Below are 15837 nucleotides of genomic sequence, written 5' to 3' on the forward strand. Positions count from 1 at the left end.
GTGAGGATTAATCATATAGCAGAGGAGCCAGGCTGTGTAAACTGTCACAGCTTTCAGTTCATGCTTAGCTTTGTAAGACGGCATCATGCGTCCGTCAGATAAGGCTTTGTTCAGTCAAACGAACAGGAAATTGTCACATTCAGTTTAGGGATAAATTTAGTGCTGAGAATTAGGATTGGAATACATTATCGAGGCAATACTGTAGTGCGGCGTGGGGTCGGGGGCGCTTTAGAAGCAATCTAACCAACAGACATTGCAGCTTCTAAAATTAAAATGACATGAAATTGCCTTTTTAAAAATATCAAACAACAGTGGATTGTATTTTTTAAGCATTAATTCAGAAAACGACCAATATAAATGTATTGTGAACAGAAAGCCTACAACACGAGTTTGTTTGAACGCAGCATTTCCGACAGTGTCTGAAGGCATCCAACAAAGCTACTGAGTTAATGAAGCAAGGATCAAGTTAGGGGGAAACGACATTTACTTTGTAAAACGTCTTTAATAGTCTTTATTGTGGGTTAATAGTCTGTACTGTTGATACTTACCGGCATTATATTTGTAGTCATTAGCAAGCTGTAGTAATTAATTAGCGCAGGTGCTGAAAAATGACCGCCATTAACTTCATTAGCATCTCTGAGCTACATCCCAACTTTTCTCACCCTGTAAGTACAATAATGTTCTTCTAACGATATTCTAGTGTACGGTGTTGGAGAACGTGGCCAAATGTGGAGGTCATTTTGTTGAGCAGCTGTATGTTGACGTCTGCCCTGCTATGTTTCCAAATGATGAATTGTTTGAAGTCTGCACCATAATATAACGCTTGTGTCTTTTCTAGAAAGTAGTTGGCATCGTCATAGGAAAGTCTGATACTAGAAGCTTCCCTGACAGAAAAAGTAAGTTACAGTTTGCACTTTCATTAAAAATGTACTCAAATTCTGATATGATCCACAGTATGTGCATTAGTGTCTTCACTGCCTTGTACACGAGCGCCCTCTTCTGGAGATGGACAAATGTGGTTTCTTGCTAACCTGGAAAGATTTACATTCTACAGCAGGGATCATTAACTACATTTGTCCAAGGGGCATCATTATTCACAGCAGAATATGTGAATGTCAGATGCTATTGTAAAATTAAGTCTAATTAGACTCATATTACCTGTACTGCAAGCAAGCCACTTAAGTCCACAGTCTTGCCAGGTTTACAAATCCAGAACGGTCCCACCTGTCCCTATAATCAATGCTTTCATATATAAAAGGTTGCTTAGGCACCAAAACAGGGCCTGAAAGTAGCGTACAGTAATTTTTCAATTATTGCGGTTAATTTATTCTTGACCCGACCGTGGTAAGTGATTTTCTGCAAAGATTCCTTCTTTATAAATACAATATTTTTGTAGTTAGAGCAAAGTAAACCTCTTTAGGACCTTCAAATACAGCTTTAGAGCCCTCTAGGCATGAACTAACCCATATAGTCACCTTTTTACTTATCTAACCCAAAATAGTAGATATAATCAGAGAAAATAAGCTATTTCATCCATCCGTCCATCCATCTTCTTCCGCTTATCCGAGGTCTGGTCATGGTGGCAGCTCGTGTGTGCTGCAGTAAATGTGTTCTAGATGTATGGAGGACAGCAAGTGATGTCGGGGGTTCAGAATTGAGTTTTAGCTTGGCATGAGTTACGGCCGCAACAGCAGCCTGTGTTATTATTATAACCTGCAACCTGCCTGTTGCTCTGGCAATCGAGTCTGGCACTTGTATGTTTCACCCAACATTAAAGTAACATTACTGACACCTAGTGACCAGTGTAGAATACTACACAGCATCATGTTTTTGAATGCATTTTCTTAATACCTTATACTGTATTTGCATTTTAATTAATTTAGCCATTTGTATGGTTGAAAAATGTGTACAATTTGCTTATATATGCATACCTTTTTTCCATTCAAACACAAAACAGCATGAATTGTTCATGTTTTTGAAAAACCTTGATAGAGTGAAGCTGCAAAATTGACACCATGATGTGGCGAGGGACGACTGTTACATCGCTTTGTACGCCAATGTTGTGATTTATAAAAACAACAATTTGAGCGTGCACACCTCTTGAGCTTTCGTAGTGGAGGCAGTGAGAAGTGGATACTCAAAAGTGGGCGTGGTAAATGAAGTCACATGAGTCACGCACACATTTTTCATGTTGTACCAAACCTAACCTAACCTACTTGTGCTCTTGGTCTCTCCAGGGTGTACAACCAATGAAGCACATTTATCACTTCTTTTTGCAAAGTGCGTGCTTATCGTCCTGTAACTATTCCACTCCTCTTTTAATGTCAAAAGATATAAGCCAACTTGTATGTTCAATAGAGCAGTCCATTAAATTATCAACGTGGCTGATCACAGAAATACAACGTGATGCTTTTTAGAAAGTATGCAGAGCAGATCGTCAATGATAGTTCATTCCCTACAAATAATATTGTCAGTAATATTGCTCACTATCTGAGACATTACCTTGTCTCTTTGCATTGACTGCTGTATACTGTATAACGTTTCAGATGTTGGAACGGACAGATTCACTTTTAGCTTCACCATCAAGGACTCTCCTGATTTCTTCATCAATGTGACAGCTTGGGGAAATGATGGCTACATCAACGGACTCTCTGGCAGTTTCACTATTGGAGATTGTGGTGAGACCTTTTCCTCCTAAATCATCAAATAATTCTGAATTGCATTTCAAATGCCTAATACCCATTATTTCTCCAGTCACCATTGACAATCCATTAGTGGCCACCAAAAACCCAGAGAAGGAGGACAGGTTCTGTCCAACGACACCAACGTAACAAATTACTCACACTAACATGCTATTGATGCAATTTAAATCTAGTCTGTATGATATCTGATGACGTTGTCATATCTGCTCTCTCAGTCCCTATAGGTTGATGGTGACAGATGTTCACTCCCAGGTGTATCTGTGTGCAGACATGGACACCATAGACAGCCTGCTGCCACTGATCCACCTGCCAGTTAAAGACTCCAGAGACTTCTACTCTCTGGGAGACATAGTGGCCAACGGGCAGAGTCTTCATGGATCATTTATAAACATACTTGCTGCTGCGAAATCAGTAAGTCATCTATGTTCGTTGTCTTGTTAGCAAATCACCTTTTTTATGCTGTACAGTACACACACACCAGCCACAATATTGGGGACACTCACAATCCATAGGAGATTTTTCAAAAGTTCTGAGTGAAAGACTTCTTTACAAGGATATAACGCTCAAGTTTGATTGACACTGTCAGAGGGGTTTTGATTTATCAGTGTGGTATACATTGTGGTTGGAGTTTGAAGTGTACTGTACTGGATAATGTTGAGAGGCTTTAATAATAGTGGGTCGCTAATTACAAGCTACATTAGCTCAAATGTTGTGGACTTCATTATTAAAATGTAAATACATAAGCACAGTACATTGAAATAGGAATTTGATTGGTAGATACTGTTTAGACAGTATATATACACATGTATAGAGTATACAGTATATGATATATAAAAATCCAGGATCAAAAAAATAACAAGACGACAACATCAGCTGATCTTTTTTGTATTGCCTCCGAGTCTTTATTTTGCCCCGTTTGTTTGTTTTATTCTCTTTCACAAGGGTATGTGTGCTGATAAGAGGAAAACAATAACAGAAGGTATACAGCTATTTATATTCAAGTACTACTAATAATGCGTTTTGCCATTACACAACACAAAACATTACCGATACAGTTTTTAAAAGGTAAACGTTCAACCTCATAACTGATTAATTCTCTTCACATTATTTAATAAGCAGATAATTATTTCCAAGTCCAAACAAATCCAACAACTTTGTTGAATGAACTGTGTTCAACTTTTGAGGGTATGCCTCAAGCTTTCTAACATACAGTACATAGTGTAATTTTCTCAGAGCTCATAAAGAGGGCAGATCATGAAATGTATTCCTATTTAATGCCTTGCCTTTCACGTTTCCAGGTTGGAGAGGCAAAACAGTTCAGGACATCAGACGGACGCCAAGGTCAGAGGTTGGAAGTGAAGCTTTTTGATGATTTGGTCCCCTCCTTCCCGCTCATCTGGTGTGTCCCACTTCAAAGTGTTGCCTGTTTGCTTTGGCTACTGTGTGTTGTTTTGTTTGACATCTAGTTGAACTGCTCATGCAACTTTTGAACTTAGCCTCTCCGGACTAACTTCCTGACCTCTGATTCAATCACAGTTGGGAAAGAGAAACCATTCAGCTTGTTCAGACTTTGGTAGCCAAAGGGACTGGTAGGGAAGCCACAGAATGAATCTCTATTTGACTGTTATTACCGACTGTCATGTCCTATTAACATTCCCCCACTAACGGCACGCATGGCTGTTGATACTTGAGATGAAAGTTTATGTTATTTCTGAGATCACTTGTTTTGACTTTTGATTCCTCATTCCAAGTGCTGTTCATAGCCGATACGAAGATTAACTTTGATAGCTTCCGCAACACAATGACTGCGTCTGTCAACTCCAAAACTGTTATCACTGTCAATCCTGGTAAGCACATTGCCAAAGCATTACATCTCACAGTGTAATTAAACCAGAGTGTAACATTCAAGGTATGTGGGGGGGGGGCTAGTCAATAGAACTATGTTGTTTGAGTAGGGTATTTTTAGATAAGTGTGTACTGCGTGTCTGCACATGTCAATCATCGTTTGCTGTCAGACACGCGAGAGGCCAGCGTGCTGTTCAGCTATGCCAAAGAGATGGTGGAATCTGGCACCCTGGAAGACGACAAGCCAGAGGATATGCCAGGTAACTTATTATCAAGACTTTTAACTCTTGATTGTATGATTATTATCATAAAAAATAGAGCACTTGCTGTATTTTGATGTGAAATTTAGCAGAGAATTTTATATCCGACTGTGTCCCACTGCCACAGTTCTTTCATCATATGTGTATTGGAATATGTCCAGGGGATACATTGTGGTTGTCTACAACCCAGCATGTCTACTCCTCAAAAGTTATGTTGTCATAACTTGACACAGACACAGTAGGTCACATAAGTGAATGCACTGCTCACATTTCACCAAGCGTTTTTATTATAGTATATCTTCTGAAGGGGCAATACTATAGACAAGAAGCTTGGATATACTTTAGAGTGGTCAGTGTACAGCTTGTATAGCAGTATAGATTTACTACCTTCTGAAAATGAGTCAACTCAGCCATTATGGTGTAAATAGCTGGCAGCGCAAGTGTGCCAAGATAATTGTGTCTTCTTGCTTACAGTCAAGCATGGTGATGCTCGTGTCATTGTTTAAGGCTGCATGAGTGCCACTGGGAAGGGGGAGAGGCGGTTCACTGAAGAAACATTATTTTTAGGGGATACTGCTTTCCACACTATTATATAATGCCTACTATAACTTCTATCTATATTGAATATCCAAAGTGTTGTCCGTGAAGAAGATATAAAATGGTTGATGAAATGTGAGCAGTATACTTGCTTTCAGTAAACGCTGGGATCATCATGTTTGTAATCCTTCAGTGGAGTCCATTACCGATGTATACACGATTGGCCAACTGAAGCAGAAATCGCAGGAAACTGGGGAGATGTTCTTCGGCATCATATTCAGCTTCATCTCCAAGCTTGATCTGGACTCTTGCGTTTCAAAAGTCATCAAGACACACTGGTATGTTTATCCGAACACACAGGATGCAGCATTTGTTGGAATAATTTGTCTTTTCCCCCCACCCTCTGTCTCAGCTCCAGATGTAAGTTCCAGGCGCTTGAGGGCATGCAGTGTTGCTCCAACCAGTTGTGTCCAGGGAGGGGTCAAGTCTTCTCAGCCACCACGGGCTTTGACCTGCTGGTGGACCTCACAGACCACACCGGCACCCTGCACACCTGCAGCCTCAGAAGCCCAGTGGCTGAGACAACACTTGGCTGCACTGTTAGTAGAAACAGCACCACTTCTGATTGAAAAAACACATATCCTGTATTTCTTTCTTTTGCTGCAGACGGAAGAGTTTACCCATTTGACCGACGATGAACGCACTGCAATGAAGTGGAGGTTTCTTTTGGAGAGATGCAAAATATATGTGAAGGTGCAGTAGTTATTCCTCTTCTACCTTTCCAATTCAATGCAAACATGTTTTTTTCACTTGATGTTGTAGATCGTCCCCTCCACTAAGACAAAGAGTGGGGTCAGAGTGGTTGTCCTGGCCTGCTCACTGGCTGACCCGGGTGAGGTGAAACAGCACATGGTGGCCCTACTGCAGACCTGAGCAATACAGTTGAAGTTTTCATCTTGTACTACAGAGAGCATTATATAGCATTATTATAGGTGTTGAGAGTTTCACATTCTCTATAGTATTTATTTATTTATTTAACTTTATTTATTCACTGAAGTGTTCATTTGTTTAACATTTTCACCTGTTAGATCATCTGTTTAAAATAAAGTTACCTTCATCATTCAAATCTGGTTTATTAGATTCTAAAGGACTCTTACACAGTGGGATGATTTAAAATAGTTATTTATTGCAACGCCTGCACAGACGCTATTAAAGTAACGGGAAGGTGGTTATCAACAAGTTCTTTATTGTAATGTGGCCAGAGGGGGCAGTTTATCAATTGAATTTTACAAAAAGTGAACACGGACAGCAACACAGGGGAGGAAAGGGCCCCCAGAACCCTGACAAAGTCCTGACAACACATAGAGACTGAGGCTGTATATAAAAGAAATACATTGACTTTATTTTATAATAGTTAAATGCTATAGGCCTCCTGAGAATAAACTTCAACAATGGAATACAATGACTAGTAAATCAATACCACAAGAGAATCACACAAAAAACAGCAAACCATAAACAAAAAAATAAACAGGCAAACAAAGCAACACAAAACAGAAAGGAAACAATTGACTCAACTACAGTAACCATATTGGCAACCTGTATTTAAAAAAAGCTAATACTAAATATAATGAGCAGAATCCAGAAACATTGCATTTTAAACATGTCCTCGGCACACTAATTAGCCATGAATTGCTCTAACATAAGGTCCAAAAGACCAGATTTGTCATTTTCAAGTTCCCCAAAAACAAACACAGGCATGTGTCCTAAAAATGTTTTAGATTTATAACACTGGACACAGGACAGTGACAAGACGCACAATCCCACACAATATAGCTTTAAACTAATTTGTTTCTCTGGGTGCTTAGTTGAATTCATGACGAGTCAGTAATGATGATGATTTAGGCTGTAGTCAAATGTATTAACAAAGCCATTACTGAAATAAATGCTACATTGTGTAAATACTTCCAGTTAATTGTCCATATAATATAAGCAATATTATTTTGTATTTATTTGTATTTTGTAAGCGTTGGTAACACTAAAGAAGGAAAAAGTCAAATAAAGAAGGATATACAGATGCTTAGGTTTTTATTGACATCTACATGTAGGTCATTTCTTCACTGTAATGGGTTTTTACACATTCATAATAATTACATAAAAAGTAATAGCGTTCAGTAAATAATATTCATCCATTTCAAAGTGTACGCACAGCGTATAATTTTATACTCACCTCAGTTTAGAGTTAGTGAATACATTGTACACTGTTGTGCCGCTAGCCCCGCCTCCCTCTGTTGCTCACCATCATGGCGGACTTTCTGCTCCCTGGCGTGCTACGCTCTTCCATTCATTTGCGGGTGAATCAGCTTTGAAGTGCCCTTGTTGGCTACCGACGGCCGTGACAACCACGCCAAAAAGCACACCGGCACAACAATGTTTTTCCTCAACTGACGCCAACCAACACGCCCCCCATCCCTTGTGCGTTCACGGCAACCCAAAACAGTCAGTCATAACTTCAGGGTTGCTACATCAGCTATTAGTAAAAGCAACAAGATGCAAACAAGCACAAAAAGTGAACTATAGATAATGATGCAAAAGCTATAAATCACTATTTGATATATCATGAAGAGCTAAATTGCGTATGTTTTTCATTTTGAAATGAAAACGATTCAGCAGATGGCAGTATCGTACTGCACACTGTCAAAGTGTCGGAACCATTGTTCTTTGTTCTTGTTGCTAGGAGACTCTACAGAGACGTACTCGTGTCCGCTGTACCAACAATTAAAGGTAATCGATTGTCTTTGTCAAATCTTAACTTTCATTCAATCCTCGTGTGATTTAGTACATCCCGTTTTGTAAAATGATACACTTTCAATTCTCTCATCTATTTAGAAAAGCGATACTGCTGTGCTAACGTTAGCTCACTAGCTGTCGTGTTTATATTACGCCTCTTCTCGTGTTCTGTTGAATACTATATTTAAATGTATATGTTGTGCCGTATGTTGTACTTACTTTAAGGGGTGGTAGTGAGCAGTCAAGCATGAACGTGAATCAGGGGACCGTGGGCAGCGACCCGGTCATTTTGGCCACGGCTGGGTACGACCACACAGTCCGCTTCTGGCAGGCCCACAGCGGGATCTGCACTCGAACAGTCCAGCACCAGGACTCTGTATCCTTTCATTGGTTAGCACACTTCCGGGTGGCTAGTGCTACTTTCATAATTGATCTCAGGTAATTTCTTAACATTTTACCCAGCAAGTGAATTCACTTGAAATAACACCTGATAGGAGCATGATTGCTGCTGCAGGTTGGTTGGTTGTGAAAATGACCGCAATGCTGTACTGCATTTAATCGTCCACTCCCTTTTAAGGTTATCAGCATATCCGCATGTACGATCTGAACTCCAACAACCCCAACCCTGTGATCAACTATGACGGTGTTAGCAAGAACATCACATCTGTGGGCTTCCATGAAGATGGACGCTGGATGTACACAGGAGGAGAAGATTGCATGGCTCGTATCTGGGACCTGAGGTACAACACTTAACGATAAATATATGTAAAAAGTGTATCATCGTCATGATTCCTTCAACAATCCTGCACAGGTCACGAAATCTACAGTGCCAGAGGATCTTCCAAGTCAATGCGCCAATCAACTGTGTCTGCCTGCACCCAAACCAGGTGGAACGTTCACTTCTACAGGACTGACTTAAGTGTGCATTTTAATTTTCAGTAATAGCAAACACATGTTATTTTAGGCAGAGCTAATAGTTGGAGACCAGAGCGGTGTGATACATATTTGGGACCTGAAGACGGACCACAACGAACAACTGATTCCCGAGCCAGAGGTGTCGGTCAACGCTGTTCACATCGACCCAGATGCTAGTTACATGGCGGCCGTCAACAGCTCAGTCAGTAACTCGACATGTTTGTCTTCCAAATAAACTATGGCCTCGTCAACCAATGCTGTCCTCCTTCACAGGGAAACTGTTACGTGTGGAATGTTGCTGGAGGTATAGGAGAGGAGGTGACGCAGCTTATTCCCAAAACCAAGATCCCTGCGCACAAACGTTACTCTCTGCGCTGCAAGTTTAGCCCCGATTCCACGTGAGTATGAAATACTTTGGCACAACATTAATACTAAAGCTCAAAGACAGTTTAAAGCATCTTCCTGCTGGAAAATATTGAGCAAATTTACTCGTGAGACAGCGCCCCCTGCTGGATTCATAACTGCAGCACTTTTTTCCCTTCCTGCGGATAGCGCCATGGAAACACTTTCTATTTAAGTTACCATAAAAACCAGAATTATTTACAAGCCAAAGCTGACAAAAGAAATCCGTCAACGCTCACCACTTGTAGAATCTGATGTTGTCATCTTTAGTCTGTTGGCCACCTGCTCGGCTGATCAGACCTGCAAGATCTGGAGGACGTCCAACTTCTCCCTGATGACAGAGCTGAGCATCAAGAGCAACAATCCTGGAGAGACATCTAGAGGCTGGATGTGGGACTGCGCCTTCTCTGGAGATTCGCAGTATATAGTCACAGGTAAAGAACTTCATCTTTAGGTTATGTTAGCTTGTTAGGTAGTTGGTCAGCAGAATGACATAAACACTACAGTACTGATTTCCATGAATTTGTGGATAGATTTTGGTGCGAAATGTGAACAAAAGTTATTTTTGCATTTTTACAGAGTTAAACAACAGTCATCCAAAAAGTCATGTAAGATGCGGTACTGCAGTGTTGTGAAGTGACGGCACGTGTAAATATGCTGTTTTTGCAAACCTCTGTTTTACAGTAGCCTTAAAAGAAAGTGAACGCTTTTTTTTTTAAGGTTGTCAAGCCATAGATGCCGATATATACTTTATTAATCCTGGGACGGAAATGAAACTGAAAGGCAATGATGTCAACCCTCCTGATTTTCCATAAGGCTCAGTAGTTCACAAGAGAATACAAGAAGACGCGCCCAGATTTTATAAATTGGAACAGTACTCGGGAGGGTTGCTAATCAAAGAAAAGGTGACTAGTATATGTGTACATGAATATCACACTTCAATGGAAAGCTAAAACAAAATATGGAAAGAACACATTGTCTTTTTTTAATGATCTGAAATCTCCTTTGCATGTGGGTAAAATGTCCAAAGATGTGTTTTTTAGCTACCTTATTGACCTGACTGTAAGACAACCCCTTTTTTCCATATAGCTTTAATATTTTTTTATTGTACTTTTCTTAAAAGTAAAGTCAAAATCTCGTCTCGTTCTCATAGACCCAATCTCATGTATCGTCTCGTGACACCCCTAATTTAGCATCATAAATCCTGTTGTTTGCTGCAAATGTAGGTCACTAGTGTATGTGAGAGACCGGATGAGAATTTCTGACTCGCCGTGTTTTTTTTGGTTTGCATGTATAAATCTACAGACCCCAGATATGAGACACCGTGTCTTTGTTATACGTCTTAAATCAGGTCCATACAGCTATTTAAATGAAATGTTTTTGCAGCTTCCTCAGACAACCTGGCTCGTCTGTGGTGTGTGGAGACCGGCGAGATCAAAAGGGAGTACAGCGGCCACCAGAAGGCGGTGGTGTGCCTGGCCTTTAATGACAGTGTGCTGCCCTGAGGAGGAGGAGGAGGAGGAGGAGGAAGATAGTGAAGAGGACTGTGTAACGTTGAAAAGCTCGACAGCCAATTGCAAGTGGTATACGCCTCTTGGCATATGATCACCTGGGGAAAAAAAGCTGTTTACTACCTGTGTAGGCATCATGAGTAAGCCAAATCCACCTTGAGGTTCTGAGATCCAGCACAGGCTATTAAAAAATGGTATACTATTCTAAAGAATAGTATTTACTGTACTAGTACTATTGGGTTTCATCACTGTTCAAGAGGTGCAAGCTCCCCCATCTTTCAACGTTCATACATACATTGTATGAAAGTTGCCGTGTCTTTTTCAAACCCAAAAGACAAAACTGTCTATTTGACAGCAATTTGACAGCGTGCACCCGACTTGACCCCAATGCCTTCATTTCCAAAATTGATATAGTTATTTACAGGACTAAATTGAAAAAAACCTGCATTACAGCCGATGGACTGGTACCTTCCCGCAGCCTGGTGGTTGGGGATGCCTACGCTAAACCCTACAACACACCCCTCACAGTCATTAGACACATTTTAAATTCTGTTGTACACATTAAGAAAACATTTATAGGCATCCAGACTTTACTTACAAAACATGCAGTTATACAACTTGTCAAATAATCTTTCTGCCAGAAAATGTTGAATACAGTATAATGAATTGAAGTTTGTTTTTTTTAATCAAAAGGTGTGTTACAGGATTAATTCAAATGAACATAGAATCATAGCTGCATTTTGTTGCTTTGTTTTACCCCAGCTTTTATTGTTGGAGCACATGTGACATTGCATTACAATGCTTACAGGAAGTACAAGTGGGGAAGGAATACCACAAGAGAGAGGATTTTTTGTTATCACATCAACCCCCCTTTTTTTTCTTCCAGTCTTAATGAGTGAGCTAAAAATGATTTCCCCTCTAAATGTGTCTGAGAGGAGCAGTGGAGGACAATGCGTCATCAGTCAGGCAGGTAGTAGAAGCACATAGACATACAGATGTTGTTGGGAAAGCAGATGTCTATGCAGAAATACACCAGCCTCTGTTTGCCTGGTCCTGAGAAAGAGACAAGGTTGTAGACCACCACATTGTATCTATTAAGGCATCATGTGAATTTTTTAAATCATGTATTCCAACACAAGTGGATAAACTACACAATTTGTCCCAACTAAAACCTGTTTTTTTTTTTTTATACTAAAATCTCTCTACCTCAACTACTATAAATCCAAAGCATGACGGTGGGATACAACCAGGACAAAATCCTACAAGCAAGGTTTTCAATTGTCTTAGAAAAGAAAAATGAAGTGCCGTCATGAGCGTCTTACTGAGCAAACACTCAAATGCATCACCGTCAGGGTACAAGGACCACCTTAAAGGTCTCATATTATATTATGTTTCAACAATTTGAAATACATCTTAGGTGTGCTGCCCAAAATGTAGCCTTGAGGCTAGAATTTAGTCAGTTTTAAAAGTGTTTTGGTACGGCTACTGGCAACGCGCTGTTTTGTGTGCGTCTGTAGCTTTAATGCGTATGTGCTGCGTTTGTCCACGCCTGTCCCTTCCTGAAGCGCTGCTGTGCACTTTAGCAGATGGTCCTCTGTTTTCAACGTTTTGTGGTTGCGAACGCGCTCCCATAAATTAATTAAAAAAGCAATTTTTATCTGAAAACACAAGAACGTGCCTCGAGCACGCCGCGGTAGAATACAGTGTGCTGCTCTTTTGGTTTCAACTGCTCAACTGTCTCGACCATAATAATAAAAGATTATTGAATGTTCGAGGGGTCATGGATTCTGTGCGCTGTTAGATGACCAGGGCAGAGAAGAGAAGGTTATCCTACCAAAATATAACTATAGGGATAAAAGTAAAAAATTGTTCTCTTTTTCTTAGTTTCAATTCATTATTATTTAATATTTGTATCATTGTACTTTATACGTGCATGTGTTCAGCGTACAGTGTATGGAGTTGATTTAAGTATAAGTACCGACTTACAGTAAAACTCAATGATCACCTGGACACTGTACCTTTGCTCTTGTACAACGTAATATGTAGGACAGGAGGACACAAACGTTAGACGGGGCAGGGTCATCTAGGTGTGGGCACACTAGAGGTGGTACTATGTCCATGAAGGAGAAGGCTTTTATTTAGGACATCATAAATATTTTTTTTTAATTAAAAAATTGACCACCTGAGCTCCTCTCCTCTCAAAAGTGGAGCAAACAAATGAGGGAGACGATACGTTTGGAGGTCAAAAACAGGCTCTCGGGACACTTTACTGTGATAACATCATTAAAAACTCAGTTTGCATAATAGAGGAGCTCTAAAGACTAAGTACACTTAGTCTAGTCCCTTAAATCTTAAGACGATCTGCACGATTTTAGTGTTTTGCCCATGCTGTCATCTACTGAAGTGATGGAAAGGTTAGTACAGTTATAGATTGGAGTAAAAAACATCCATGGTTAAGCCAAATTTAAATCAATACCTGCCATTTTAATTGAACAAATTCCGAGTAAGCACCCCGCCCCTGATGCTTCAAATGCCAGTGCTGTACTGCATGACTACTTTTAGCTGTAAGTGAGGCTTTACCGTCAGCCCTCTTGGTCCAGTGGATGGGCCTGTCTCGACACAGAACCTGGAGAGGTTCCTCCAGGTTGGACAAGTCCGTCTGAGTAGCAGCCAGCACCCCGAAGAACTCTGTGCGCCTCCGTGTCTCGTTCACAGACAGCTGGAAGTGACTCTGTACACAAGATACAAATATTGCAGCTGTGGGAACCAAAATATCTCACTAAACTACAACCAAAAAGAAATAAACACTCTTAAATCAATACTGTGAAATCAATACCTGACAGTGTAGGCAGTATTTTTGCTACATCTCCTGCACTGGTTTACCTAATAACCTAAAAAGTTAGTCATATTTTTAAGACACTTCCAGCAAATATATGAGCCGATGTTATAGCAATGTGCTGGCCAAATATTGAATTATCTCTATATGGCTCATATTGCAAATGACATCTAATTGGATGTGGGCCAGGCTGTATTTCACTGCAAAAGGGGAGTCTTAAAAGCTAAAAAGCCCCCCACACAGTGAGGCCATTGTGTCTGCTACAAGACTCGGGCTCTGGCTTGCTGTGGTCTCCTGTAAGAAGATCCCGGGCTGCAGGGATCAGATGTTTTGAGGAATCCAGTCGGAGAGGAGGACTTTTTAAAAGAGATACTTTTGTCCTTTTGTCCGAAAACCCTGCAAGTCTTGACTTGGGTCAACGTGTAGTTACAAGCCACCTTTAAAGATGGCAGGATTCCCTATTACGCTTTTCTCAATAGCCTTGTTACCTTGTGTACTGACGCTTGAAGTAAGGCGTGCACATTCTCGTAGTCTGATGTTTCCATGGTCCGTAGGAAGCAGCTTTCCTGGTGGACTGGTTGGTAACAGATCACCCCCTGTGCAAACATGTTACAAGTCTTACAGATACCATCTTATTCCTCTTACTCTGCTGTAGACGTACATGCTTGATGTCAAAGAGCACCGTGGATGTGAGATTCATCCCTGACGTCACAGAAAACGTCACAAGGCCGTTTTGCTGGTCTACAACAGCCGACTGGTTGAGGAGCAGGGCCCCGGTCGGGTCTGGAGCAATGATTCGGACAGCCTGTGAGGACTAAATGGGATGATGATGATGAATAAGGTGATGAGATGGTGGACATGGTGAGCCAGTTCTGATCAAACCCGTGAGTGTAGCTTGGGCAGCCCAAGGTGTCCAGTCAAGCCCAGGGCCAGGAGGACCAGGAGCAAGGAAGCGGAAAGGCTGACACAGATTACTTTTTTGGGGACGGAAGCCGATAAGACTCCATTCTAGAGGTGCGCACGTGAACACACACACACACACACACAAAGCCATTGATACAGTTCAATGTGTCAACATGAACTAGGAAAAGACATGTGCTTACCAGACAGCATCCTCCCTCCAAAGTGCCTTCTGGAAGATTCCAACATTTCACCATCCTGTGTTCCATCAAGGTTACTCGCTCAACTCGTCTGCTCCCTTCTCCACGCTATCAGTACCGAGCTGTGGTCATGATAGGTGAGGACTGAGATCCGATTCACCTGGCTGACTTCTCTCTCGTCATCCTCAGAGACCTCCCACTTCAGTCCCCTTCCCCCTCCTCCTCCTCTTGCCTCGTTCACACAGATCCCGCAAAAAAAAGCCGCATCACAGCCGTAACAGTAGATCTGGCATTTATTTGCCTGTGCCTTTCACACAGAACCCAGCAAAGAATGATATGACTGCAACTGTGTGGACTTTTACACAGCGATATTTCACAATCAGATGTCTGACGAGTGGTATGACAGGGACAAGGCGCGAGAACTAAGACCACATCCTGGTCGCAGCACTGAAGAATACCCTCTCACACAGGTGCTGTCCCCACTTCTGGTACTATTACTGAGGGTGGACAAATACTTTGTCAACTAAATCCCCACCATTATGTGTAGGAGCAGTTTACAAGACAGCAACATGGAAAAAGGGCTTTTTCAGGCAGCGTGAAAGGAGCTTTGCTACCTCAGAAGGAAGATTGCTATGTCAACCTTCACACTTGGGTTAAAAAAAAAAAAAGGTGGAAAAATGCCAGCTTTTTTTCTCCGTCTGAAAGCAAAAAAAAAAATCCAATTCACACATCTCATTCTATGTCAGTGCCTTTTATACAAACAGCAACATTGAAAACAGGCAGATTTTCAAGGACTGTAGTGTGATAGTGGCGTCCCACCACTGTTACTGTTCTTTGAAACTAAATCAAATAGCGGAAAAATTAAAGTTCAACTTCATCCCACCCATTCAAGTCTGCGCGTTTTACACACAACAGTTACATTGGAAAATTCTTTTTTTTCTT

The 15837-nt window shown here is 41.0% G+C and overlaps 3 protein-coding genes across 6 annotated transcripts; 2 read left to right on the forward strand and 1 right to left on the reverse strand.

The window, feature by feature from the left end:
* The first annotated feature begins 380 nt into the window (after positions 1 to 380).
* On the forward strand, positions 381 to 6456 carry meiob (meiosis specific with OB-fold). Of its 2 annotated transcripts, none has more exons than XM_054768458.1 (13): positions 381 to 665; positions 839 to 896; positions 2547 to 2675; positions 2755 to 2827; positions 2918 to 3113; positions 4001 to 4101; positions 4239 to 4291; positions 4454 to 4549; positions 4718 to 4807; positions 5538 to 5682; positions 5757 to 5943; positions 6011 to 6097; positions 6167 to 6456. In XM_054768458.1, the coding sequence occupies exons 1-13, from the start codon at positions 609 to 611 to the stop codon at positions 6275 to 6277; spliced, it is 1383 nt and encodes a 460-aa protein (XP_054624433.1). In that variant the 5' UTR covers positions 381 to 608; the 3' UTR covers positions 6278 to 6456. The 2 variants fall into 2 exon arrangements, with proteins under 2 accessions (XP_054624433.1, XP_054624432.1); XM_054768457.1 differs by having other exon boundaries at positions 384 to 665; positions 2547 to 2678.
* A 1587-nt stretch (positions 6457 to 8043) lies between these two features.
* mlst8 (MTOR associated protein, LST8 homolog (S. cerevisiae)) lies at positions 8044 to 13051 on the forward strand. 2 transcript variants are annotated; one of them, XM_054768459.1, is made up of 9 exons: positions 8044 to 8125; positions 8357 to 8507; positions 8594 to 8645; positions 8709 to 8871; positions 8943 to 9018; positions 9096 to 9248; positions 9320 to 9444; positions 9719 to 9882; positions 10835 to 13048. In XM_054768459.1, exons 2-9 carry the CDS (start codon positions 8379 to 8381, stop codon positions 10951 to 10953), a joined length of 981 nt encoding a protein of 326 aa, XP_054624434.1. In that variant the 5' UTR covers positions 8044 to 8125; positions 8357 to 8378; the 3' UTR covers positions 10954 to 13048. The 2 variants fall into 2 exon arrangements, with proteins under 2 accessions (XP_054624434.1, XP_054624435.1); XM_054768460.1 differs by lacking the exons at positions 8044 to 8125; positions 8594 to 8645 and having other exon boundaries at positions 8441 to 8569; positions 10835 to 13051.
* bricd5 (BRICHOS domain containing 5) lies at positions 11210 to 15710 on the reverse strand. 2 transcript variants are annotated; one of them, XM_054768463.1, is made up of 6 exons: positions 14899 to 15710; positions 14678 to 14803; positions 14457 to 14600; positions 14284 to 14391; positions 13540 to 13690; positions 11210 to 12012 (listed from the first exon to the last, which is right to left on the reverse strand). In XM_054768463.1, the coding sequence occupies exons 1-6, from the start codon at positions 14962 to 14964 to the stop codon at positions 11918 to 11920; spliced, it is 690 nt and encodes a 229-aa protein (XP_054624438.1). In that variant the 5' UTR covers positions 14965 to 15710; the 3' UTR covers positions 11210 to 11917. The 2 variants fall into 2 exon arrangements, with proteins under 2 accessions (XP_054624438.1, XP_054624437.1); XM_054768462.1 differs by having other exon boundaries at positions 14457 to 14609.
* Positions 15711 to 15837: the final 127 nt, after the last annotated feature.

This window comes from Dunckerocampus dactyliophorus, chromosome 2, assembly GCF_027744805.1.
Source record: "Dunckerocampus dactyliophorus isolate RoL2022-P2 chromosome 2, RoL_Ddac_1.1, whole genome shotgun sequence".
Classification (NCBI taxonomy): Eukaryota; Metazoa; Chordata; class Actinopteri; order Syngnathiformes; family Syngnathidae; genus Dunckerocampus; species Dunckerocampus dactyliophorus.